Source organism: Microcaecilia unicolor, chromosome 12 (genome assembly GCF_901765095.1).
Source record: "Microcaecilia unicolor chromosome 12, aMicUni1.1, whole genome shotgun sequence".
NCBI classification, from domain to species: Eukaryota; Metazoa; Chordata; class Amphibia; order Gymnophiona; family Siphonopidae; genus Microcaecilia; species Microcaecilia unicolor.
This window is the reverse complement of record NC_044042.1, coordinates 27,085,575-27,113,524: the sequence shown is the minus strand read 5'-3', so window position 1 is coordinate 27,113,524 and position 27,950 is coordinate 27,085,575. Positions and strand designations below refer to the sequence as shown.

The 27,950-nt window shown below is 44.7% G+C and overlaps 1 protein-coding gene across 1 annotated transcript in view; it reads right to left on the bottom strand.

Annotated features, from left to right (window-relative positions):
- The window catches only part of IPO9 (importin 9), a 79,293-nt gene that overhangs the window by 11,166 nt on the left and 40,177 nt on the right, over positions 1-27,950 (bottom strand). Inside the window, exons 13-23 of the mRNA XM_030220637.1 lie at positions 27,668-27,807; positions 26,210-26,369; positions 21,566-21,792; positions 19,538-19,686; positions 17,463-17,591; positions 15,921-16,196; positions 13,698-13,864; positions 7,291-7,424; positions 2,920-3,039; positions 1,219-1,314; positions 198-274 (exon numbers count right to left, since the gene is read on the bottom strand). Of these exons, the coding sequence (XP_030076497.1) occupies positions 198-274; positions 1,219-1,314; positions 2,920-3,039; positions 7,291-7,424; positions 13,698-13,864; positions 15,921-16,196; positions 17,463-17,591; positions 19,538-19,686; positions 21,566-21,792; positions 26,210-26,369; positions 27,668-27,807 (1,675 nt within the window). The remainder of the gene's footprint in view (positions 1-197; positions 275-1,218; positions 1,315-2,919; positions 3,040-7,290; positions 7,425-13,697; positions 13,865-15,920; positions 16,197-17,462; positions 17,592-19,537; positions 19,687-21,565; positions 21,793-26,209; positions 26,370-27,667; positions 27,808-27,950) is intronic.

Below are 27,950 nucleotides of genomic sequence, written 5' to 3'. Positions count from 1 at the left end.
ATGTCATTACTGAAAATGTGTATTCTCTCCATCTCCTGGGCAAGGTGGCATAAGCCACACATCTGGACTAGTCTAGAAGGATAAGGAAAGGCCAAAACGAGCAAGAGGAAACTGCCAGGAGAAAAACAAGATAGCCAATGGCCATGCCAAAAATAACCATTTCTTTGTAAAAACTTCAAAAATGCCCAGTACATTACCTGCAAATCTATTTGATACAAAGGATCTTTCAGTGCATCTGGATCATCCTCATCATCCTCTTCATAATAATCATCATCTGTCATAAAAAGGTGACAAGAGATTATAGGACACAGTAGATGATGACAAACTAAACCAGTCTACCTGGACAGAATCACGGCATGCCAACACACAGTGAAGGAGAATGCCAAGGTCTGTCAAAAGTAAATCACCATCCTCACTGGCTGCTTGGAGGTGGGAAGTAACGCTTAATATTACTCTTTACCTAGTTTTCTATAATAGGGAAATTGATCTTATAAGTTCACTACCTCGGCCTGTTTCCTGTTCCCCAATTAAGCTTTAGAAACAATCATCTAAATTTATGCCATAGACAGTACAGCACCCTATGACCTCCTGCACACACCTTTCATGTTCTCTTGACTCCTAGAGTTATTTTTATTTCGTCTAGGGAAAGAAGCCAGTTCAGTTGAATCTGAGGTCACAGAACATCATGTCCTCACTGAGCACTTTGAAAGTTGCCCTGCCATTTGGTTAGTGCCTGGGGTCAAACAAGGAAACCAGGCATTATGAAACGTTTACATATCTATTTAAAAAAACAAAACAAAAAAACCCCAGAAGCTATTACTACATGAGGAAATTGTTGGTATTCTACCTTTCAGTTGTGAAACTCTCTGCATACTAATACTGGTGGCTGCAAGAAATTTAGTAAGTCCAGACCTCTAGGCATATCTTTGTTATTCATACATCTCAACTGGTTTCTGTGACTCCTAAACCTTCTACTTCATACGGTCTTTTGATTAATGAATGCAGTAATTTCAACTGCTGCTGGTTTTTGGTCTATGTAGCTTCCAGATAACTTAATACAAGTAGTACACAATGTGGGTTCAAATCCAGAAGAATAATCCGCTCTACCCCCACAAAAACACAGTCCCTCCCACGAATGGAAAACCAAATCACTCAAGGGTCACTCTACAGAGCTTTTCTTTGTGTTCCCCCTTCCCATTGGTATCATACAGAACTTACCATATTTATTCGTAGCAAGGATATCTGACAAAAGTTGCCCTGCTAAACCTTCATCTTCTTCATCTTCATCTTCCCACATGTCATTAGATTCATCTACTTAAAGGAAAACAAATGGCAGATTGTAAAGATAGTGGGGCTTGTAACTAATCCTGAAAGGTCACATGTCATTTAACTGTAAACAATTTTTATTGAACAAATGAATAAAGATACATTAATTCAAACAGAAACATGTGTTGATCAATATTTTTAACAAGTTTCATTTCTGTCCCAAACCTCCCACCTCCCCCCTAACCTATAGGTCACATGTCATTTATTATATCTGAATCTTCAACCGCCTACCTCCTTTCAAGCATATTGTTTTTCATTTTGTAGCATCAGTGTACAATAATTCAGATACCGTGTTTCCCCGAAAATAAGACAGTGTCTTATATTAAGTTTTGCTCCCAAAGATGCACTAGGTCTTATTTTCAGGGGATGTCTTATTCGGGAGTAGCTGGGGGACTATGGCGGTCGAGAACAGTATTGAAGTGGGGGGCGGTATCCTGCAGGAGTAGGCCGTGGCTCGCCTATCTGCCCACAGTGACTGCAGGACTCGAGCGGAGCAGAGCCGCCCTGGCCAGGCTGGGAATGGAGGAGGGGTATGCACTAGGGAAGGTAATGGAATGTGGGGCCGGGCTGCTCTGGCTGGGGGTCTCGAGAGGTTGTGAGAGGGCTTAGGGCGCAGGATCATCCCTATCGTATTACAAACGTTAAAAAAAAAAAAATTCTACGGTAGCTCCGTTCCCCGTTGGTGGCGCTTTATGCGCTCCTCCTGTACATTCGCAACACTTTCCATCCTTCTAGTCTGACTTAGCCCTTGGGTGATGGAGCAGCGCCGAAAGGGCTCGGTTACTCATTTTCTTTTCTTTTATTATTTCTGCAAGGGGGATGTTTCTTTTCTTTCTGGGCTCACTTACCAGTAGTTGATCTTCACAAAAGCGTGAAGGAGGATGGTAGGAGTCCGCTGGACAATAGATTTTCCACCTCAGTGTTGTTTCTTTAATGTTATTTCGTCTTTGGGTTGCAGCGAAAAAAATTAAGGTTTTTGTGTCCATGTCCCATCGGGGCCAAACAAAAACTTTGCTAGGTCTTACTTTCGGGGGAGGCCTTATATTTAGCAATTCAGCAAAACCTCTACTAGGTCTTATTTTCAGGGGATGTCTTATTTTTGGGGAAACAGGGTAGTTACTAGGCCTCTAGCTTAACTTAATACAGGGAATTTAAGCAACGTGAGCTTATGTGATTTGCTCAAGGTCATACAGTAATAGTTGGATTAAGGGAAATCAAAAAGGGTCTTCAGGTCTACAACATGTCTGAGAGAAGTTTGGATTGTCTGAGTCAAGTTTCTCACACAAGATACCCGTTTTCTTTACAACAAAAGATGTTTTAGTCCCATGACAGAGGAAACACGTTCAGTTCACCTGTTCTACAGCACCACCATACACCATGGAGGTGATGTGCTTCAGCCTACAAATGGGAGGAAAGACTGTAGCAACTGCTTACTACAGAGACCCTTAGCTGGTCAAAGAATGATACTTCCTTTCAGCCTTTGGACCAGCATGGGTGTCTGTGTTACAGAAGCATCAGTTTAAGGATGAAGGGATATATGAAACAAAATAAAGCTTTGAAAAAAAATGCTTGAACTAAAAATGAGTTTAATACCATGACTCCAGTCTGTTGCAGCCTGGCGAGCCGCGTTGGCTTCCATTACATTGGAAAGCTCATTGATTATCAACTTATAGATCTTCACTAGTAAAGGAATGTTTGTCCAGCGCTCAGGATCTGAAAGAAGAGAGGCGAGAAGGAATCAAAGTACATGCATTACACAAAATCAACGTGAAACTATTTAAAAAACTGTTACCAATAAGCACTGGGTATCAGTCACTAAAGTGATTTTCCCTACAGCCTTCATTTTCACAACTGAAAGTACTACTAACACTATTCCTTCTTACTTCCACCTTAATTTGCCGTGCACTGTCTGTGTGCTAGAAAGGTTGGTATGAAAAATTTGAATATGATGTGCTATGCAGTTTCAGATGGCTCTAATTTAAATGATTACTCTAAGATACAAGTCATAACTGACTTAAATTTTATCAGTTAAAAAAGCAGCTTTGATCTCAATGCAACATATTTTTCAAAATACATGTGTTATATCAGCTCAACAGGCATGTTTTGTATTCCAATTTTCTTGTCCAAGACAGCAAAGTGGTTTACCTGCAACAGACGCTTTCTGAAGACAGCAGTTTACCAGGCAAAACGAGTGGGCCACGTGATGCCAGACAGGGTGACATTTCCAGAGCTTTACTGTATAAGCACAGACTTCTCACAATGCAGCAGCCGCAAGGCTGCTCTCAGCTCCTACATAGCCAAGCTTATAGAAGGCAGAAAACGTAAGTAGGACAGCAAGTTATGTGACTAGTGAACTGTTGTCTTCAGAGAACATTTGTTACAAGTAAGCAACTGGCTTTCTACCAAAATAAGCAAGGTCCCCATGTCAAATAAGGGTGGCTAATTGTCTCCAATCTGGAAGTGGAGAACACAACAAATCACTACAGGCAGCTTGTTTAGTATGTACATCCCTTTCTTATTTATTTTAACACTGGTAATGGAGAAAAAACTAAAAATCATAAATGTGGCCCCTATGGAGGGAGTTGGGCTCTACATTATGACAAGGCCATTGAGGGCAGCCAGTTCAAACTGCTGCACTGTGGAAGTTCCATATAGATGCAGTAAATAGATTTTTTATAACCAGAAAGCTCTGGAAATATTCCACTCCCTGTCATATGTGGTCATGTGACTGATGCAAAATTTTTGAACCTACTTGTCCTAAAAAAAAAAACTGTACATGTATGATCAAGGCAATCTAGCAAGCAAAGTTTTCATTTTTATAGAATGATTTATTTATAGTAATACTGCACTCAGGACACAGAGAAGATGACTAAATGAAACGATGATGCTGTATAATCTAGATTTATTGACACGGCCGTGTATTGGCCCAATGGCCTGCCTCAGGAGTCTTCTAGAGGAGATTCTAAGTGAAAGAATTTGCAACACTCCTGTACAGCAAATGATACTGACAGATTCACCCATACAACATAGGAAGATTCCCAAGGCAAGCCCATTGGGCCAAAACACGGCCGTGTCGAGTCAATAAATCTTCTAGATTAGGGTTACCATACGTCCAAGTCCTCTTTTTGAGGGCATGTCCGGGGCGTCCGGCGGATTTTGCCCCCGCCCACGTTTGTCCGGATTTCTGGACAAACGTGGGCGCGGGTGCGGGCAGGCGCGTGCGTGCGGTGGGCGTGTGGGCGGGCGATCGGCGCGTGGTCTCCCGTCCCCTCCCCTCCCCTTCCTTACCATGTTCCCTGGTGGTCTAGTGACGTCTTCGGGGCAGGAAAGAGCCCCCTCTTTCCTGCCCGGAGCGCTGCCTCCCCTGTCTATCATCCTTCTCGGTCTGGCTGGGGATTCAAAATGGCCGCCGAGAGTTGAACTCTTGCGAGGCCGCTTCAACTCTCGGTGGCCATTTTGAATCCCCAGCCATACCGAGGAGGATGCAGCAGGCAAGGGCAGGCAGCGCTCCGGGCAGGAAAGAGGGGGCTCTTTCCTGCCCCGAAGAGAAGACGCTACTAGACCACCAGGGCTAGACAGTAAGTGAGGGGGGGGTATGTGATGGGGGGGAGGGGACTATGTGACGGGGGGGGGGGAATAGGGGCGGAACCCAGACCTGAAGGGGGCATGGCAGGGGCGGGGCATGAGGCGGGGCGGGGGCGGGGTAGGGGGGCGTGACATGTGTCCTCTTTTTCAGAGGACACAAAATGGTAACCCTATTCTAGATTATCCAGCATCATCGTTTCATTTAGTCACCTTCACTGTGTCCAGAGTGTGATTTTTCTCTGCAATGTTTTTGCTCTTCTTCATTTCTAGTAATACCAGCAAAATCTTACCTGGTGAGCATATTTCTCAGAATAAAATTTAATCCCCCTGTCTGTAAGAATGATTACAGTGGACCCAAGATCAAGAATGACTTGGGTTTGATTCCTGACTCAGTCTTCTGCTCCTTGGATTAGCTGAGGATAGTTTGGTTTTTTTTTTTGGAGGGGGGGCAGTGTATCATGCACTAGTGCCAGCTAATGGCCAAGCTTAGCTTAGAACACAATTGTAGGATATCAGAATCAACTGAGTGGAGGAGTGGCCTAGTGGTTAGGGTGGTGGACTTTGGTCCTGAGGAACTGAGTTTGATTCCCACTTCAGGCACAGGCAGCTCCTTGTGTGACTCTGGGCAAGTCACTTAACCCTCCATTGCCCCATGTAAGCCGCATTGAGCCTGCCATGAGTGGGAAAGCGCAGGGTACAAATGTAACAAAAATAAAATAGATACTATTGGAGGTTCTACATGGAATGTTGCTACTATTGGAGGTTCTACATGGAATGTTGCTACTATTGGAGATTCTACATGGAATGTTTATTCCACTAGCAACTTTCCATGTAGAAGGCTGCGCAGGCTTCTGTTTCTGTGAGTCTGACGTCCTGCACGTACGTGCAGGACGTCAGACTCACAGAAGCAGAAGCCTGCGCGGCCACATTGGTGATCTGCAAGGGCCGACTTCTACATGGAATGTTGCTAGTGAAATAGCAACATTCCATGTAGAATCTCCAATAGTAGCAACAGTGGAGGAGTGGCCTAGTGGTTAGGGTGGTGGACTTTGGTCCTGGGGAACTGAGGAACTGAGTTTGATTCCCACTTCAGGCACAGGCAGCTCCTTGTGACTCTGGGCAAGTCACTTAACCCTCCATTGCCCCATGTAAGCTGCATTGAGCCTGCCATGAGTGGGAAAGCGCAGGGTACAAATGTAACAAAAATAAAATAGATACTATTGGAGATTCTACATGGAATGTTGCTACTATTGGAGATTCTACATGGAATGTTTATTCCACTAGCAACTTTCCATGTAGACGGCTGCGCAGGCTTCTGTTTCTGTGAGTCTGACGTCCTGCACGTATGTGCAGGACGTCAGACTCACAGAAGCAGAAGCCTGCGCGGCCACATTGGTGATCTGCAAGGGCCGACTTCTACATGGAATGTTGCTAGTGGAATAGCAACATTCCATGTAGAATCTTCAATAGTAGCAACAGTAGAGGAGTGGCCTAGTGGTTAGGGTGGTGGACTTTGGTCCTGGGGAACTGAGGAACTGAGTTTGATTCCCACTTCAGGCACAGGCAGCTCCTTGTGACTCTGGGCAAGTCACTTAACCCTCCATTGCCTGCCACATAGAGCCTGCCATGAGTGGGAAAGTGTGGGGTACAAATGTAATTAAAAAAAAAAAAAAACTGTGGTGAATGGCTACAGAATCAGCTATGGTGCAAAGACTAATCAGAGCAACAACTGGATTGAAGTTAAATGGGGAGGGGCCCTGAAGTGGGAGAAAAATAATCCATTGGTACTTCTGAATTAAGCCTTATGACGCTAAACAGGACTGGTTTTTAATGAGCTAGAAGCCTAAAATAGTAGTACTTATCCAGGAAACAGCGACTCCTACCTGGGGGTATGTGGTGCTCACTAGGTTCAGCCACTGATTTTTCAGCAGCATTATCTGTATAATGCTGCTGAAAAGCATTACTCACCTCCCCAGCACTGTCCAGGTACTGCCAGGGTAGTTGGGGGTTAGAGCTAAGGCGGGCTGGAACTTATCCAGGTACTGCCAATATTCAGAGCTGGTAGCCAGGTAAGTATCCGGGTAAGTTAGTATAGTGAAATAGCTACCATAACTTACCCACTTACTTACTGGGACACTGTCTCTGAATATCTGCCATATCCAGATACATTCCAGTGGGCGGCTAAATATTCAGCACCAATTCAGGTACCAGCTGATGCTGAAGATCCAGATAGAACTTTACAATCTGTGGTCAGCAGTTGAAGTTCATGCTGACCACCGTTTAAACATCAGGGCACTAGGCATAAGCACTACACCAGTGACTGTGGGAGAATGCTTCACAATGCAAACACTCAAGCCCCTCCACCTTGAGTACACTCACTTTTGGCAGTTTTAGATCGTGTGCGGATCCCCTCATCCATATTAAATATTTCTTCTCCCTTCACCTTAATATCGTGCAGTCTCTTATCGTCTGCATTGATGCCATGCTGTAGAAGCTTGCAGAGTGCCACAGAGCTGCAAGAGGGTGCAAAATCAGACTCTTAACTAGATGGTCTGAGATTTATAAATCAGACTTTTCAGACCTGCTTACACTGATGAACAGCATAGATATACAAAGATTATTTGCTTATATCGAAAAATTATTTCTTACCTGATAATTTTCTGTCCTTTATTTGCGGCAGATGAATCCAGAGACTTGTGGGTTGTAACCATCTACCAGCAGGTAGAGAGAAGAGTGCTGAACCAGTGTCTTATAGGGTGGAATGCTCCTTGGTCAGTTAGTATTTCTCATAATAAAGCAGAAGAAAACAGAATTATTTCTCCTTCCCCACAGGGAAAAATGCTAGACCAAGAACTGCAAATATGTAAACCGATTACAATAGTCCATCTAAAATATAAAAATGCAGTCATCTGCTGCAACTAAAGGAAAGAAAATTATCAGGTAAGAAATAATTTTTCGTTCCTTAGCGTCAGCAGCAGATGAATCCAGAGATTTGTGGGATGTAACAAAGCAGTCCTGCAATAGGGTGGGAACCTGAAGCGCCTGCGGATAGCACAGATACTCAAAAAAAAAAAAAAAGCATCCCACTGAGCAGAGACATCCAAATGGTAGTGTCTGGAGAAGATATGCAAGGAAAACCATGTCACTGCTCTACATATTTCTTCCAGGAAGACAGCTCGAGTAGAAGGTGCACAGAATTTGGCTGGAAGTGGTTTACCAGCTAGTAAATATGGGGATGCAATAATTTCCTTGACCCAGTGAACTAGCGTGGTTTTGGAACCCACATTACCTTTCTGAAGGCCCGAGCAAAGCACAAACAAATAATCTGACCAATGGAACTTGTTGGTCACTTCCAAATAGTGTGGGAGCACATCGCAAACATCAAGGAAGCAGGAAGAAACAAAGGTTGAAATGAAAGGCAGAAACCACCTTAGGAAGAAAAGATGGGACTGTGCGCCCCACCATCCTTTTAGGAGAAATCCGGAGTATCTTGACAGGACGAAGTCTGGAGTCCCGAAACCCTGCTTGGACAGATATCTGGATCTCTGATTAAAACTAAGGTACCCTGGACGATAGCACCTGGTATCTTTAAAACAAGGGCGAGCCTGACCCAACCGGAAAAAACATTTAGATATATCCTCAGGAAGTTGTTGAGTCCTTGAGTCACCCAGATCTTTCACCAACTTCACTAAATCCTCACCAAACAACATCTTGCTCTTAAAAGGGAACTTAACCAGCAATTGTTTGAAGTTGTATCTGCTGCCCAGTGGCACAACCACAGCAAACAACAAGCTGTGCCCACCAAAGACATCTGTTTGGTCGATGCCCAAATCAAGTTATACTAGGAATCTGCCAAATATGCCAGCCCTGTCTCCACATCTGGCAATTCAGGAGGAGGTTGACTGTTGGACTTCTGGAAGGAATCTGTTGAACCCAGTAAAGGCATGCCCTAGCAGCGTACGAGATGCAGGTAGCTGCCTGCAGAGAGAAAGAGAGAACTTCTGAATGGTCAGAAGAAGGCTGTGCTGAATCCACCAGTTGAGGATGAGTTTGGCTTGGAGGGTCCAAGAGAGATGGAGACCAACAACTGAGAAAGAACCCCTGAAATAGTCTGATGTGGAATCTGGCCCATGAAAGAATGTCAAAGATAGAGGTCATTGCACCCAGAACAAACATATTCCCAGACCCTAGGACCTGGTAGGGAAAATAGAAACCGACTTGGGTGTGAATGATTTGCTGATGAGCAACATGGAAGAAATGTCTTCCCTAAGCCTATGTCGAATATCACTCCCAGATACGCCAAGATTTGTGTTGGAAACAACTGACTCTTGGTGAAACTGAATACCAATCCTGAGGACTGAAGAAGAGTAGCTATCTTGGATGAAACCTGTAGACTCTCTTGATAGGAAGAGTCACAATCAGCCAATCATGAGGTATGGATGAACCTGCAGTCCATCCTTGTGAAGGAAGGCTGCCACTACCACCATGACCTTGAAAAAACATCCTTGGTGATGTGGAAAGGCTGAATCACATGGACATAAATTATAATGTTCTCCAAGGATTGCAAATCACAAATCTTCTGTGGGAAGGTGAAATGGGAATATGAAAAGCACACTTCCTTGAGATCCAGGGACATTAGAAACTCTCCCTGCTGGACTCAGACTGCAATGTTCCCATTGTGAAATGTTGAACCCTTAACACTCTGACTAATTTTGAAGTCCAAACTCAGGTAGAACGAAGCTCCCTTCTTTGGAACTACAAAGTAAATGGAATAACTTCCCGTTCCCCAATTGCAACTGGAGACAGTCTTGACTGTGTCTAAATGAAGAAGCGTTTGCAAGGTGGCTTGAACTGCTTGATATTTGAGCTGGAGATTCCAAGAAAAAAAATCTGAAGTGGAACAGGATGACTCCAGTTTGTAACCCTGCTTTAGTATTTCTAAGACACATTGTTCTGAGGTAATTTTGTCCCACTTCTCATAGAACCTGGAGAGGAGTCCTGATATTATGAAACCCAAGGAGTGAATAGAGACCCCATCATTGGGAGATGCAGAAGGCATTGGTAAGCCTAGAGTTTGAAGCAGAGTTCTTTCTGGCAGCATGAAAGACGGCTTGTCTTTGTTGAAGTGGGAACCCTGAAAATTAGATTTGCCTTGCCTGTAGCACTTGGTCTCACAAAACCTAAGATGAGACCGAGAGGATTTAAAAGAATCTTTGGACTTGTCCTCTGGCAATCTCAGAGTCCCCTATGGCTTTACCCAACTTCTCTAGATCTTCTCCAAACAAAAGTTTACCTCTAAAAGGCAGCTTGCTAAATGTGACTTAGAAGCCACATCAGCAGTCCAATGTCTAAGCCAGAGCTATCTTCTTGCCGAGAGGGTCAAGAATGGCTGGTGTGGCTGTGCATTAGAAGTGGCTGCTCATTGGAGCTAACTAGTGTGTCTGAGAGCCAGAGCTAGATGGTGTAGCAGAATATGGCTGTTTGTACCATTGCGAACTATTGATGGCAAAGTGCAGTTGGACTTGAAACCAGCAACTTCTAGATCTCTGTGCTCACTCTCAGCTGGTTGCTTTAACCATTAAGCTATTCCTCTACATGGAAGAAGCTTTGTATTAATCGCTAGCTGTCCAATACAATGAAAAGGTGCAAAGTGCAATAGAAGCAGAGACACTACAGCATACAACTAGTGGTGGCTGGAGCTAGTATGCAATAGTTTGGGCCAGTGTCTGTGTGCAATACCAGAGAGCAAAGCCGCCGTGGCAAACCAACACAGCTACCCTTTAGCACTGTAGAGTAGTGTTAGCTGTCCCAGCCATTCAATGAACTGCTTGTGAAGGCAAGCGATATGGGAGAGTGAAGAAAATATGCCCCATTTGAAACACACCTGAGTTCCACAGCTTCTAATATGACTCACAAACCAGCCTTGAACCTTTGACCTTCAGGTTGAAAGCCAGCCACCTTCCAGAATAAAAACTATTCTACTGTTAACACTGCACCTGGAGAAAATGTCACCATGGCAGCACCGAGGTTCCATGGTTACCATGGAAACCAGTGCACTTGCCCCAATATGTTGTAACATTTTCTCACAGAAACCAGTGTTGCCAGGTGGGCGGTTTTACTGCCCAATTGGGCAGTTTTCCGCGACCCGCCGCGGGAAATTTTTGCCTGCGGCGGGTTGCGGTTTTTTGGGCTTCTTTTGGGTCTTTTGGGCGGTTTTTAAAGCGGTTTTTTCAGCCGCAGGGGGCGGGGTTAGTGACGTTTTGGGTGGGGCCGATGACGGGGTAGGCGGGGTTGATGACGGCGGGGGCGGGGTGATAGGGGCGGGGTTTGACTTTGGGCGGGTTTTGGGCTGGATTTGGGCTCTTTTGGGTGGGAAAAAATTTTTCCACCTGGCAACCCTGACAGAAACATGAGTCAACAGCACTAAGCCTAACTAAACTCCTTTGTAAAGAAGATGGGTACTGTCAATATAAACAGAGTTCTGGTAACAAAAAAAGTTCCACAAAAGAATTGAGGAAACCTTTCAGGGTGTTTAAGTAACTGCCCTCTGTGAAAAAAACTGAGAGGACTCTAGCTCTCTAAATGAAAGGTATCTAAGAACACGAGAACACTAAATAGGTCCTGTCAAAGGCCTAACAAACATGGCGTACTGACCCAATACTGTTCACTCGCTCCAACACTAGGAACAGCATTTAACCAACTCTGGAACCCTAAAAGTAAAATCATAGACAGCATGGTCTTTTTTTTTGTGGGGGGGGGGGGGGGGGGGTGACTGCTGCCACTAACAAATTCACTTTAGGCAAACATAGCTTTTCCAGCTCAGGCGTGGAAATGGGGTAAAGACGCGACATAGCTGCCGTCACTTGAAGGACAATGTCTGGGGTGACCCACTGAGCAGAAATGACTTCCTGCATAGCCCTCATGCACTGGAAAAGACTGAAGCATTATTTATTTTTATTACATTTGTACCCCGCGCTTTCCCACTCATGGCAGGCTCAATGCGGCGGGCAATAGAGGGTTAAGTGACTTGGCCAGATTCACAAGGAGCTGCCTGTGCCGGGAATCGAACTCAGTTCCTCAGTTCCCCAGGACCAAAGTCCACCACCGTAACCACTAGGCCACTCCTCCACTATTATTCTAGTGATTGCCACTTAAAGATTAGCAGATTAAGAACCTTTTGAACTTTAGGTATAGAGGAAGACAACTCCTCCTTATGAAACACCCACACTGTGGTGGGATCATCAGATTCCTCTGTAAATAGCTCTCCCTCCTCCAATTCCTCATGCATCTGTGCAGAAATGGACTGCCCTGAAATGACTCCCTTAGAATGAGGGAGGAAGGAGCAATAGACCCTACTTCTGAGCTGGAGTGCAAATGTTTCCTCTTAGGGGCAGGGTCCATCAGTGGAAACTGTGAGGCAGGAAACAAGCCAGAAATCTCCGCTTCTTTAACATATAGGCATTATGGAGCAGCAGAATGAACTCGGGGGGACAAAAAAAGTAGGAAGACCCCCACCCCCAGAATGGCTTAGATGTGCAAGGACCTCTGAAGCAGTGCCGGATAAAGGAGCCGCCGGCAGCACCGCTTCCAAATCGTGCTGCCGGATCACTTTCGGCCCCATGAGAACGAGCCCGCATCTCTCTCGCACAGGAAACTAACGAGGCCTCCCCAAACACAGCTCCCTCTGCCAGAGGAGAGCCTACACAGCCACTCAGACACTGCCCCAATGCTGCTCTCCGCTTCCCACAGTGGGAGCAGCTTTTAACAACTTCTGCAGCCATTGCAAAGAAAACAATCCGCAACTGACCCAAAGGTGAAAGAAAATGTAAAGAGCCAGCCACTGGGAGTTCTGCCTGTGCTGCTGGAAACACACTCACCTCCTTCTCCATCACTAAGCCCTTTATACTGGCCCAAACCAGTATCTGTCCTACAGCCAAGGCTGTAGGCTTTTTAAAGAATTATGCCCAGATTTCTTTTTCATTGAGGAAGGAGAATGGAGGAAGGGCTGGAGAGAGGAGGGGGGGGGGGGGGGGGGGGGGAGGGACCTGGGGTGACCAGGTGTAGCCCCTAAAGTCAGAACTGCTCAGTCATGTACCCCAAAAAACTCTACTGAACTGAGAGACCCAGAACAGGAGCCACCATCAGATGCAACCAGGAGCTTGTGAGAGACCATCCATCTGCCTGCTTGAGACAGAGCGCTGAACTGCAGGGTCTTATAGGATGGGATGCTCCTTGGTCAGTCAGTATTCTCTCTCCCCCCACCTGCTGGCAGATAGTCACAAACCCACAAGTCTCTGGATTCATCTGCTGCTGACACTAAGGAACCCAAACCTTTTACAAGCGTTGCATTACAGAAAAGGCTATAAGGGGGGGAGGGGAATGGACAACACACAGCTTAGCACCTTACTGTCCCCACCCCAAAAACCAGTACCTCAGGAAAGATCCTTCAGTCTGCACTATCATTAGTCACTCATCTAAAACTTGCACTCTCTGCTCCCCGTTATCTCACTTCTTTGCATGCCTCACATTAACAAGAATACCTTCTCACACACTATCTACGCAATACCTTACTTCCAGCAATTCTCAATAGCACTATGTTAGCTATTGTCTACTTTTCTTTAAAAATGTTACCCCCCACCCCTCCCCAACATGCCTAGGCTAGCAGTGTTACAACTACTATTTAAAACAACCTTCCCAGCCATAGCCTAAGTGAGATTCCTGGTGGTCCAGATCTTCATTTGTAAGACTGCCAAGCCCAGTAATCGAATGCTAGTGAATGCAAATACCTGACTTTGCCTTCATACTGTCCATAAAATAAATGCTGCCGGTTCATCCACTCAGCCATGACAAACTCTAGGGCAGGTTTGCCGGTGGGTCCAGGGAGACTGCAGAGGAACTCCAATAGTGGCTCCAGCTGAGAGTGAACCAAGTGAGCAAACACCATGATCAAAGACTACAAGAGAAAGACAAAACATGCCTGCAGCTTTTAAATATGTTCTGCAAGCACGTACCGGATGTCTAACATATACCTTGTTTTTGTGGCCTGACAGTTTGCTTCTGCTCTCGTTGGCTTCCATCTCAATCAAAACTGACTTCTCTTGGGCTATGGTACTACAAGGCTTCAATCATGACAACCCAAACATTTTCTTCAATTTTAAATGTCTTACATTCAACTGGCCGCAACAATGATCCTTGTTCAAGGGGTCCTTCTGAAATTTAGTTAATGTGAACAGTTAAGTCTAGCTACTGGATGTTGCCATGTAGTGGCCCCTTAAGGGCCATGAGCATTTTATTTGCAGACTCTCTGGCTACACAGGAAATTAGTGTTGTCTCTTCTTGTTTTTAACCTACTAATTAAACAGAATGTACACAATAGTTCTAGTAGCTAATCTTAAAGCCAGACCCTGCAGTGGGGTAACCTAGACTCCTTTTCCAGAAAAGGGAATGGTCTATGCCTAGGACTCACTTCTGGTCAGGAACTGAGGCAGCTTGGGCAGAGAAATCATATTTGTTAATTTGGTGTTTAATTTTTCAGTCCTGTAAAGTGCAGGAATGTCATCTGGGTTTAATTACTCAGAAGTCTAGCTTTTGCTAGACTAAAGGTTAGAAAGGTCAGAGAGAAGTAATTATTTACCATATCTAGATACCATTATAAGCAAGGCATATTGCAGGCAGTTTAAAGGATTAGGCTAATGCTGTCTAGAAGGAGATAGAGTAGAGATATAGATATTCTTGATGAGTTAGAATTTGTCTTATAAGGAATTCTGATTTCTGCTTATTTTAGAATATGTTTTATTCTGTGTAATTAATAAGTTCTATTTCTATGTAGAATATCTTTTCAATCCAGTGTTACATCTTTGACTGACTTTTCAAGTGAGCTTTGTCTGCAGTTTAAAGAGGTCATCATCTGGTTTGAATTATCCACAGTCCTAGCGAGTTCTGTGTAGGAAGCTAATAGGTGAAAGAGGTCAGGGAAAGTCTTGATTAATTATAGCTAAGTGAAGGACTGGTTTTCTGAAAGTAATAACAAATCATGTATGTGTGCTATTGAGCAAGATTGGCCCTTGACCCCTTAATGAATGCCAGAACCCAGTTTAAGCTATGACTGGGAATATGTGAATAATAATAATAAAATGTAAGAGATAGGTGCCACATTGTCTAGTGTGAGAGGCCCCAGGTCATAGGTCAGTTTAGGAAATATCAAACCTATGTAACTGATATTTTTAAGTAATGTGTAAGAGATAATTAGTTCAAGGCAGGGTAATCAATCTATTCTTTACCATCTGGTGAGAAGGGGGGGCTAGAGAGGTGTAGGACCCTATATAACTGAGAGCAGAAGCAGCTTACGTTAGAAGAGAGACAACAGAAGAAGAGAAGGAGCTGAGACAGAAGCCACAAGACACAGAGAGCTGAGAAAGAGAAGAAGAGACCTAGTGCTGATGTCCTACTTTGTTTGCTGGCAAATAAAGAAGACTTCTCTCTCATTCTGGTGTGTGGTGTTTGACTCCTGAAGTACCACAGATTCTGCTAACAATAGTGGTAATTCCTGCAACAGAACTAGCCACAATACAATAGATGACAGCATTATGAACAGCACATTGTAGTTATGCTGTTAGGCAACCAGCCAATGCTCATTTTGCAGGCCATTAGCAGATTCTCCATAAAATATAATGGAACCAAGATAGCACCTGAAGATCCCCACAGCATGTGCTAGTCAAGAGAAATACACCAATGATGTGAGCTGCTGTTCTGGGTAGCTTCAAACATCGAGGTGCTAAAAAGCCAGTTCTTTTGTTACTGCTACAAGTTACTTCAGTGTGCTTTAAAAAGGTTCTGGTCCTCTCTGATTGTGCTGCAGACCAATACATATGCTAGAGAGGAACAAATTCCTAGTTAGTAAGTTATGTAACTCACCATCCTGTTTTGCTGCATATTCCCCAGGAGAGAAAAGCCATCAGTTCAGACTGCATGTACAGTTTGCTATAATTTTGCTGAAATGATCCCTGTACCTGCATTACACTTAATGTCTCTGCTTGCTGCATTTTGCTCAGGATAGCTCGCAATATCTGGTCCAGGTTGTCTCCTAGCTCTCTTCCAGCTTTGGAAATCAGCGTGGATACAAGTCTTCCAACGAAGGCAGCTGTAAATTCTGATGTTCGGGGGTCCAGCAACTGACTGACTACCTGCATCACATACCAAAGCCCATTGTGGCCTTGCTCATCATGCCACTGTGCAATCTGTGCCAGTGCCACTGAGACGTAAGCACGCAAACACTCACCACCATTCTGAAAGAAAAGAAAAGACTTACTGTTTGCAACAGGATTATTTTTTTTTCTCCTTGTCTGTCACTCTTCCCCAGGTGGTATATGTAGACCACTCAGAAGTCACATCTCAACCTGGCCCAGGTTCTTCCGAGGCGTAGCTTCAATGCTGCTTACAGGCTGGCAGGGGCAACCATAGTACCAACAGTTGTCTTACCTCCTTCCCTGCCCTTGAGTAGATCACATGGCATGCCCAAAGACCAAACCACCGAAAACTGATGGGGGAGCTGACCCTGGATCCCATGTACAGTAGTACTATGGCCTAAATTATAGGTTCAGGTATTTTTCAGAAATGGAAACTGAAGATTTTCACATACCTACAGAACACAACTATAAGGCGGTATGTGTGCAATATATTTGGGGTGGGGAGATAGAAATATGTCAAGGCTCTAGGATCTATTTATTGCCCAGTGACAACTGGAAGCATAAAAAGGTGAGAGACTAGAGGGCATGCGATGAAGCTACAAAGTAGTAAATTTAAACGAATCGGCAACTCCGGAATTCGTTGCCAAAGAACGTGGTAAAGGCAGTTAGCTTAGCAGAGTTTAAAAAAGAAGGTTTGGAGGGCTTCCTAAAGGAAAAGTCCATAGACCATTATTAAATTGGACTTGGGGAAAATATTTCTGGGATAAGCAGCATAAAATGTTTTGTACTTTTTTGGGATCTTGCCAGGTATTTGTGACCTGGATTGGCCACTGTTGGAAACAGGATGCTGGGCTTTTTGAACATTTGGTCTGTCCCAGTATGGCAATACTTATGTACTTATGAGTGGGGAGTTTGGGGGCAGAAAGAGTAAGAAGAGGAGATCCACCACCAACTTCATATCAGGGAACATGTGCATGGGCAAAATTTACACCACTCTGTCACAGCAAACCTGGCTGAGAAACGCTACTCGGTTATCTCTGCTTTACTTACCGTCAGACAGCATAAGCACATTCCTAAATGCAGGATTCTTCAACTGCTTAGGAACAATAAGTGATACGGAAACAGAATAGCCCAGCACTTCTCAGTTACGCTGCTTCAGCAGTATCACACTTTTATATTCAAACTCTCAAACTAATCTATTTTAAGTTATGAAAACAGATCAATGTCCACTTAGCCCTTCTTCAGTCTACGTAACTCTCACAAGCTCTATATAACAGACACAAACATTTGTAAATCTTCATGCAAATCGATCACCAGATGCTCTTGTTCCATAAAATATTTTTGCATGCTGTTTCTTTTGTTTACCTGCATGGTAGCATTGTCATCCGTGTGCAGTGCGCACTGTGCCACAGCAGGGAATGCCTGGCAGATCAGAAGCTCCGACAAGGGAGGTTTTGTGTTCCGTACCACTGTGGTTAATATATCAATGGACGTCTGAAAAAGAGGCAGAGCAAATAGGCCAGATTAATCTCAATCTCCCTAGTCTTCCATGCTCGACTGGAATCAAGTTAACTCATTTGGAGACAGTGTCAACTGAATATATGGAAAGACATCCCACAATCCTCTCCATTCATTAAAGGCTTATAGCTCTGGGAAGCAAATATTCTCGTGGCTCTTGAAAGATCACTTATAATTATATCAACTGATAAGTACTGGACTGACCGTCTGCTTTGTGAGTAACGAAGCATGCTGAACTGCTACGACTTACCAGCAATGCGTCACCTCCCTTTCATGGGCATGTTAGAAACAAGTGGAGGAAAATAGGGGGAATGTAATTACTTCAAACTCCTGACCAAGTCCATGGAGCACCATGGAGACCAGGAGGTAGTCTGAGACAGAACAGAATGCCCTTTTTCCATCTTCCTCTTCCAAAAACTTGAATCAGTTAGTACTTAGAAAACTTACCTCTGGCCCCATCCCAGGATTAGAGAAGGAACACAGTAAGCACTGCAGCCACAAACCTAAACAAGAATTGGAAAGGGGGGGCTGGGGGAGGGATCCAGCACCACTGGGTTTAGCACCCCTACGCTCTGTGGACTTGCCTCTGCCAATCCTAGCTCTACAGACTGTTCCGGGGGGGTGGGGGGGGGGAGAGGGAAGAATCAGCCCAAAAGACTGCTGCCCACAATATCTCCTGTCTTCGTGGGAGAAGCATACTCAGTTGCAGCATAACAGAGATTGCATGTAAACAGCCCAAACAGAACACAGCAGACCACTAAACCGAAGAAACAAGTATTTATTGCTCAAGATGCCCGATATGGCCATGTTTCACTTTCTAAGAAGCTGTGTCAGTGGCTACACTATTAGGAGAAGTGCTTTAAGAGACCCTAATGGTGAATAATGTATTCAAAACAGACAGCGCAGTGTCTCTAGGGATTCCCTTTTAGGTCCTCTTAAAGCAATTTCTCCCTAATAGTGTAGCCACTGACACAGCTTCTTGGAAGTTGAAACGTGGCCACATCAGGTATCTTGAGCAATAAATGTTTCTTTCTTCGGTTTAGTGGTATGCTCGGTTCTGCTTGTCTACTCATAGTTGCTACACTAGGCCATATATCTGCACCATCTTGTGGAGCAAGAGAATTCTGGGGAGCTGAAGGCAATACCAGCTCTCTATAAAGGGAAGAAAAGTCACCTATAAGCTGTTTTTCACTGGTTCCATCCAGGGCCAGTGTTAGGGAAAGGGGCAAACAGGGCAGCTGATCTGAGCCCCCCAGTCCAGGCATCTCTTCCCCTTCTCCCCGAAACAATCCAGTTCCTCTTCCCTTCCCTATCTTCTTTAAACGTTTATTTCTCTGTTCAGAGGGGCCCCAGCGTGGCAGCCATTCTCAAAAGATGCCTGCAGCTGCCCCAAAGTTTTCCCTCTCTGCTGTGATCCGCCCCCCCCCTTGAAGAAATTTCCGGTTTCCACCTGGGTGGATCACAGCAGAGGGAAAGCTTCAGGACAGATGGAGGAAGCTTGTGAGGATGGCTGCCGTGCCTGAGCCCCTCTGAGAAGAGAAATAAAAATTTTAATGACTGCAAGGTGAGGGGAAGGGAGGGAGATGGACTGTGGTAGAGAGAAGGGGAAAAGATGCCCAGATCACGTAGTAGCAATGTAGGAGGGCAGGGAGATATGGGGGGGGGAGAATCAGGGGTCAGGGGCCCCCCTCCTTAATGTCTGCCCTGGGCCCCACCATATCTAAAAGCGGCCCTGGTTCCATCTGCAGGCAGGGGTAAATAAACCACTTGTCTGGACTGGTCTGGCATGGACAATAAAGACGGTCTTTTTTTTCAACCCAACCAACAGCTTAACAGAATGTTCTGAATCCTACTTTATTTATATATATTGCTACCCACCAATCATCCTGGAATTTTATTTCTCTGGCCTGCAATATACTTACAGCACACAATCCTGATGGAATCTTATCAGTAGGGGCTTGCATGATGCTGACCAGAGTTGGTATTAACCTCATCTGCATGGGGCCCTGACATGCTTCTATCTGCGCCAACTCCTTAAAGATGTCCTGAGCAAGAGAGGCAATGACAGGGTCTGTAAAAAAGGAACACACAACAGGCTATAGAAGGCAGCAGTGCTGTTGTTTACACTCACACACGCGAGGAGACAAAAGCATGCCATTCCATATGCCCAGGCTGAACCAAAGGTATTCAACACCTTAGATGAACCTTTAGCTATGGCCCCTGGAGCGGTCTAGCATCCCCCAGCCCTTTCATATCCCTGATGTGTCCTTCCTTTCCTTACTCCTCCTCCAAGTGTCCAGCATTCTCCCTTCCCCATTCCCTCAACATCTCCTCCTCCCCTGCCAAACCAACCTTCATTTCTGTCAATTCCTGCCAGGGCCTGCCATACCAAAACGGGGCTCAGCACATTATTCATGGGGTTGAGCATCTGTACTTGCTCAAGCCCTGCTACATCCCACCTCCTCCAAACCTGTGGGGCATGCCAGGTGCTCAAAGCCCCACACCAGCCACAACAAAAATGGTTTATCACAGACTACCCTGCCAGTGCTGCCCACCCCCTAAATTGTGCCACGCTAGAATAGATGCATGGTCTGCCTAATGGATGAGCCAGCCCTGCAGGTGCCAATGTCTAAAGACAGAAGGAGATGCTGCTTTTCTCCAATAGAAAGCGACGATTTTAAACTGCATCAAAAGAAATTCAAATGACAAGAATACATAACCCCCCTCCCCTACGTTTAAGAGAGGATAGACAGGTACTTACGCTGCGATCACACATGCTGCCAATACACAAGAAGCAAAAGGGCCATTGAGAGACATGGCCAAGCGTGGGGCAGAACCGGACCTCCGCAAGCGACCCCCCCCCCCCCCTCCACTCGGACTGCCCTTTTTGTCGTTGCCTCAAAGGGGGGCTCGGCAAGCCACTCGCATCTCCCCTCCCCTCACACCACCGCTCCCACACCTTTTTGTCTTTGCCTCCAAGGCTCCCTCAGTCTGTTCTCTACTGCTCCTGTGTGTGCTGGGAGTCAGAACCCGGATGATTGCATGAACACGGTATCGTGCTAATGCAATTATCCGGGTCTTGGGCGGAATGCAGGAGCATGGGAGGACAGACTCGGAAGCAGGCAGCAGCTTGCTGGTGCTGGGCCCAGGGAATTCCCCCCCCCCTTTCTCAGTGGCCCTGGAAGCAAACATATTCATTCTCAGGCTTTTAACTAAGATTGCACTATATTTAGCATGGAAAGAACCATTTTCCTTTTACAATGAAGTCATTAAAATCTACATTATATCTATATCTTCAGTAAACAGTCTTCATAAACATAATCCTAATTTAATTAATGACCACTTACATTCATAATTCAAAGGAAACAAAATAATCAAACACGTTTCAAGAAATCTGCACTTATGAGGCAGGCAGAAACCAAGCTGCTTATCTCATGGGTGTTCTCTACACATAGGTGAAGTCACCAGTCACACATACGGGTGATGGGATTGCAACTTGATATTGATCCGATCCCTTCAACAGCTTTTGTTAATATTTCTGAACGTGCATAGCAGAATCTGCACTCTGCTTCAATTCAGTCGTTTAACCCAACTTCATAAGGTTATGGTATGTGCGATTGGAGATTCCCCCAGGGTTGACTTCTAACCAAAAGAAGATGTAACTTGGCGGTAAACATGTCTTTGGTGAATTTTAACTTCTTCAATGAACACACACGTATACAAAGGCAACACTAAATCATAAGACCCTAAGGAAGATGGCAATGCACATGCATAAGAGGCAAAATGAAGAAATTAAAGCCTTAAAAACAATTCTGTATTTCTTCTCAACGGGAGATCTGAAAATGGCCCAATTTGAGTTGGATAGGCTCGGGGTAGACTACTGCTGGAAAAGAAATAAAAATGATATAAAAAAATAGAAGAAACAGATATACAAAACTTTGGGACCATACCATTACTGTATTTGAGGAAGATTGCAATGGTGAAAGGACATATCTTGTTCTCTGCGTTCGCAGTGAATGTCTGATCCACCGTGCACACGATGCAGAGCGTCTCCATGACCAAGTTCAGAACCTCAGAGGTGAACTGAGCTGCTAGATGGATCAGTCCATCCAGAATGCTGGGGAGGAATGGCTGCAACACATGTGTGCTTTCCGAGATCTTCAGCTGGTCACAGTAACTGGAGAGGACAGGAAGCACAAGCAGAAAATTCTGTGAAGATACTTACTGGGGAAAACAGGGAGCTACTGCCTATAACCACACATGGTGAAATCAAATGCCACGCACTAGAGAGATTCATCCCATTTTTGTACAATCGTAAAACAAGATTATAACAGGAGGGAATTTTATAACTGGGTGCACAACAGTGTGCACAACAGTATACACGTACTTGCACAGCTACCAAAAAGTTTTCAACGTATGCACATCCTTCCATTTTGAAAGCTACCCTTGAGAATTTATGCGCTTACACCTATTCTCTACCATGCACAAATTTCCTTGTATACATGGAGAATTTTGGTCTTCCCTGCTAAATTTTCTCTTTGGGTATAGTAGACTAGCCCAGAACCAAAGGTCAACCAACATATGGAGAGCAAGACCAATTACTTGTGAGTCCTGCCCTATAAAGGGTTTAGTCTTTCTGTAACAAGACAAAAACCCTCTAAATTTGTATCCAACAGGAGGAATCCAGGGCTACTACTACTACTATTTAACATTTCTAAAGCGCTACTAGGGTTACGCAGCGCTGTACAGTTTAACATAGAGGCTCCAGCTGAAATCATTACAATACCCCAAAACATATTTTTTCTTGATCATAAAAAAATAAAAACCCCAGAACAAAGTAACTACAAACTAGGAAGAGATTCTGGACTGATCTGAAAAGAGTCAAGGAACAAAAATTAGCAGGTAAGACCAAAATGTCCCTTCCTCATCCTTCCTATCAGACTTGTCCAGAACCAACGGAATTTAACAAAGCATACTTCGAAGTGGGTAGGATTCTGAAGCCCCTGCTCTAATTACTCTAGCACAAACGCAGATTCTTCCCTGGTTAAAATATGCAAATATAATCATGTCACAGCTTTATAAATACCTGCCAGAGAGACTGCACGCAACTCTGCATGAGAAGTTGCCACACTCCTGGTGAAATGTGCTCCAAGGCAGTGCTTCTCAACCCAGTTCTTGGGGCACACATAACCAATCAAGGTTTTCAGGATAACCACAAAGAATATTGGTTTTCAGGATACCCACAATGAATATGAACGAGATAGAAAAATACTAATCTAACTGGCTGGGTGTTCCAAGGACTGGGTTGAGAATCACTGCTCTAAAGATGTTAGATGGAGTATGACCCTTAAGAGCCAACAAAATCATCTCCTTATGCCAGTGAGCAATGGTGGCTTTCAAAGCCACTTCACCCTTCTTGGCTTCTCTATATAGTACAAACAGCCTAACTTCCGTAAGTAGTTGATCACATCTAACACACACACAAGATCTCAGTGAACATTGAGAAAACCAAGGAGACATCCTCTTTTCCAAATGATGGTAAGACCAACCGCTGATTAACACGAAAGCCTGAAACTATCCTTGGTAAAGTTAAAGGAACTGCATGGATGGAAACTCCATCCTCTGTAAAACTCACGAGTGGTTCCCAACAGGAAAAAGCTTGCAACTCAAAGCTGTCATGCAAAGCAAATCACAACCCAGAAAACTGTCTTCAAAGTAAGATCTTCAGGGACTGTCTCTTCATGTTCAAGTGTACAGCACTGTGTACGTCTAGTAGCACTATGGAAATGATAAGTAGTAGTAGTAGTAAGTGGATTTCTGGAGGCTCCAGGGCTCTTTAAAACTTGGGCTACAAGGAAAATGCTTGAGCTTGTAATTGAGAGCACCAAAAACATTCATCTTTATCGGGCTGGTAGCATCTTAATTCAGAAAATCTTGCTTTGCACATTGAACACAAGGAGCCTTTGGGCTTGTCCTCCAGCAATCTCTGGAGCTTTGCCTCCCCCAAACCCTTTACCAAACTCTCTAAGTCCTCTCTGAACAATAGCTGTCACTAAAAGGGTAGTCTGCTAAGCCAGGTCCTTGAAGTAGTGTCTGCAGACCAACTGTAAAGCCATAGCAGGTGCCTGGCTAATACATGACAACAATGCTCCTGGCAGAGGTGCAAATAAGACTATACAAGGCCTACGCCATATAGGCTAGACTCTTGAGGAATTTGCTAGTTGTCTTTTAGAGGTTCCAAAGGTGATTGCTGAACCCAGTGCAAACAGGACCTGGAGACATAGGCACTCAGACCACTGCCCGGAACCCTAAAGATGTCATCTCAAATGCTTGTTGAAAAACACTTAGAGCTTCCAATCCCGAGTATGAGAAAAGGGGTCCCCTCAACCTCAGAGGCCACAAGCCTCCTGATGGCCTCTGCAAGGAATCCCCCAGGAGCAGTGTCCCCCTGCAACTACCCTCCAATGTTGTTGCTGAGTAGAAAACTCGCTTAAGTCTGAGAAAATGAAAAAAATAGCTCCTGTTCCAAACTCCTGTAACTGATCCCCCTTTGGTGCTGCAGACCTCTTCTTCCCCTATCAGGATGCTAGTCTGCAAAATTCCTGCTGCAGTGATCCAAGCTGCCCCAGTAGACACATTCTGACAGAGCTTCTATCTGCTGCACAACTAATTACACTTGAAAACTTGCAGTTCAGGCATACCCCATTTGCTGCTGCAAAACTCACTACCAGCAGTCCTGGCACAAAAAGGCCACTGGCCACAAGATAGGGCTACTTACTGAAACTCCCTTCAGATGTACTAGGCTCAGCACCAGCTGGAGTCTCCCCACTCTTCTTCCCACCACTACTGGGCAAACCTGGGGGGGGGGGGGGGGGGGAGCAGGCTCAGACGTCTGGATATTCCCACCCTGGAATACTCCCTTGTCCAAGGAAGCTCTAGTGGGTGGCTCAGGAGCAACATCACACCTATCCAAAAGTACTCTGCACAGCACACTTGGTCACCATCTGCTGGCAATAAAGAAATACAGTGGAGCAGAGGTAGAGTTCACAAGGGATTGGTCTGTCTCCTTCTTCTAGTTAATAAGCATAACCTATTTGTTCTGAACTGGCAATGACAATGAGGAAGCATATTTTCAAAAGTATGTAGACAAATGCAAATATTCCCCCTCCCCAATCTTGTCCCTAGGAACACCTCAGCAGAGTTTGGGTACTGTTATATAAACACAGCCCATATGCAGAACTTTATGCATTACACTGTACATATAATTTTATAACTGGCTATTTCCCTGCATAAAAAAAAATTTATAATATTTTCCATCCTTTATTGCAACACAAATGTTTAGTGCACGTGTAGAAGTAAATGCAGCTTTATTCACAATTCTTCTCCAGCTGCTATGTAGCAACAGCACTCATCCATGCTAGGTCCTTGAATGAGAAACCATCTGCACCAGAGAACTTGTCTCCTTTACTGCAGCCTTCCAGGTCCACTCAATTTGACATGCAGTTTTTTTTTTCTAAAATGCAGCTATAACTTTAGTAACTTCAATCTGAAGCTTCTGCATGCTTCATGTTCAGCAACCAGGCTTTTGGTTCTTTTAAAGATGGAATTAAACAGTTTTTTCCAGCCCTCCTGTTTACCCTGCTGACCAGAGTTGCTTGATGCCATGGATCATCAAGTGGATTTCGATGACTAACCAGTATTATCGGGATTGCTTAACCTACAGCAGAGTCCTCAGGACACACCCAGCCAGACAGGTTTTCAGAGCACCCACAATGAATATGCATGAGAGAAAATATACATACAATGGAGACAGCATATGCACATTTATCTCATGCATATTCATGATGGATATCTTGAAAACCAGACTGGCTTGATGTGTCCTGAGGCCTGGGTTGAGAACTAGAGAACAACATGGGGATGGGGACGCACGGTAATGGTAAACATCTTGAACGTTATTACTGAGGATGGAGAAGAAAAACTGTTTACTGCCCCACAGGAACAGTAAAAAGTGTTTCTTTTTTCCCCACGATAAAACAAAGCGAAACTATTTACCGCCAATTACTGTGTGTCTATTTCCTCCTGTCCCCGTCCCCACCCCAACCCCAGTAGCCCCTCCCCCCCCATATAGCTTTTAAAAGTTGCATTTCCTTCCACAGGTCTCTGGCAGGCGGCAGTGACGCTGCTCGTGCTGATCCAACAGCATTCTGTCTGATGCAATTTCCTGTTTTTGCTCAGGCGGGAAGCAGACAGAAGGCTGTGAGGATGGCACAAGCAGTGTATGTGAATTGCTGACAAGACCTGTGGACGGCAGTTTTAAATGATGTTTCAGAGGATAATTTTTAAAGTCATGTCCGTGCATAAAGCAGTGCTTGTGAAAAGAACACTGTAACCAGTCCTTCTTATTGGCAGAACAGGTACAGCAGTACAAACTTCCCATACACAGTACCTCACTACAGAACAGGTACAGGAAGGAAGCAACAGGGCAAGTTCCTACACAAACACACACACACAACCAGTGAAGACGTACAAGACCAAAGAAGAGCATGTTTTCTTCAAGTGTCCCACTGGAGAACAGTAAAGGCCAAGTCTCTTACCCCCAGATAGCTCGGACTGCAGAGATGCGCACAGAAGGGGGCTGGGTCTCGTGCAGGCCACTAACTGTAGCCTGTAAAAACTGCTGAATCAGTTCCGGAGACATTGCAACTGTGAAGCGACTGGCAGCCCATAAAGCTCGGCCCAGCAGGAAGGGAGATACTGCAGCAGAGAACATAACCATTTCTTAAATTGAAGCAAGCTATCATTTAACAGCTTCAAAAACAACACGCACAAGTTACACATTTAGACCTATAGGTCAGCCCACAACATCCTGCCTGCAAAAGGAATGCTAGATACAGCAAAACAGTGAGGATAATCAAAATTTAAATTTTCAATCAATAAAGGAAAGGGGTTTTATTTTTGCCCTTATTGGTTGTGTATCCGTCAATACACTACCCTGGTTCATTTAATTTTTATTTACTCTCACTGTTTTGCTGTATTTAATATACTGCAAAACATAGGACCGAAATGGATCATCTCTCCATAGCATGACCAGGACTGAGATGCATCAGGTGTTGTGGAAGGGTTATACCCTACAGGGATGAGTACAACCCCATCCCCCACTTTCTCCTCTTCTGCATCTCATTTCTGACTTCTTCAGTTTCTTGTTACATGCCTTCACTTATGTACTTATCAGCCAATATCCACCATCTCTTTTCCCACTGTCCTCCTGTCTCCCCTCCAGAGATAAACAGGGAGGGAAAGAAAATTAGCCCAATGGACTGTTGCCCAGAAGACCAAGTCTTGATCCAGGCCCAGTGGTGGAAATAGAACCTTAATGCTATACTCCATGGCCTCTCTGCCCACTGCACCATCTGATGGAGACAGAGAAAAACTGATGAGCTAAAGGCTACACCAGTGCCCTATGAGAAGAGTGAAGTCAACCCTGAGCTTTTTTTCTGTGTCCACCTGCTGGCAGGGCACATAACCCACTTCTCTGCACTGGTCTGGAATGGATAAGTAAATTGCTCATTTACAGGGCAAATTTCCGAAATACCTTTGCTGATACAAAGTCTGCAGATTCTTTTATCCATGGACTGTGCAACAGTTTTCAAAAGGAAAGTGTGGACTCACTTTTCCTGTGAAAGCTGCCTCGGTGAAAGTACTTATGATATTTTCACCTGCTTTCTCTGCAGTTGTTTCATGGTAATTGATATGTAGTAACTATTCACCTTATTGCCTCGCCTGTAACACCATCACAGGGAAAAAAAAACCTCCATACAATGTGGATAAAGTATATATACTCTCCCATCACATGCGTACTTTTAGCAATATGAAGGGGTAAAGCAAAGTTTTAAAAACCCTTTTCCTTTAACATAAAATGCTGCAACTTTGGTCAGTGCTCACCCCTCCCCCCCCTCCCCCCCCCCCCTCCCCCCCCCCCCCCCCCCCCCCCCCACAGAAAGACAGGGAGGATAACAGTTCAGCATTACACTACCCTCTGCCAGACGGCATACCTGACAGATTGAGGTCTGCAAGGATAACACTGGTCAGGAACCCGTGCATGTCAAACTGGATTCGGCCCGTTTTGACATTGTCTGTAATAACAGATTTCACTGAGCCTAGAGCCAGCATGCCAGCTTCATGAATCTTCCACCTGCACAACAAAGAAATTATCAGCCTCTTTCCAACTTAATGCATTATTTATTTATTTTCAACACTTCTAGCCCGGCTATAAACTAGGTGGTTTCAATAAAAACATACATATCAATGTAAAACAAAACATTATCCTTGAGAGAG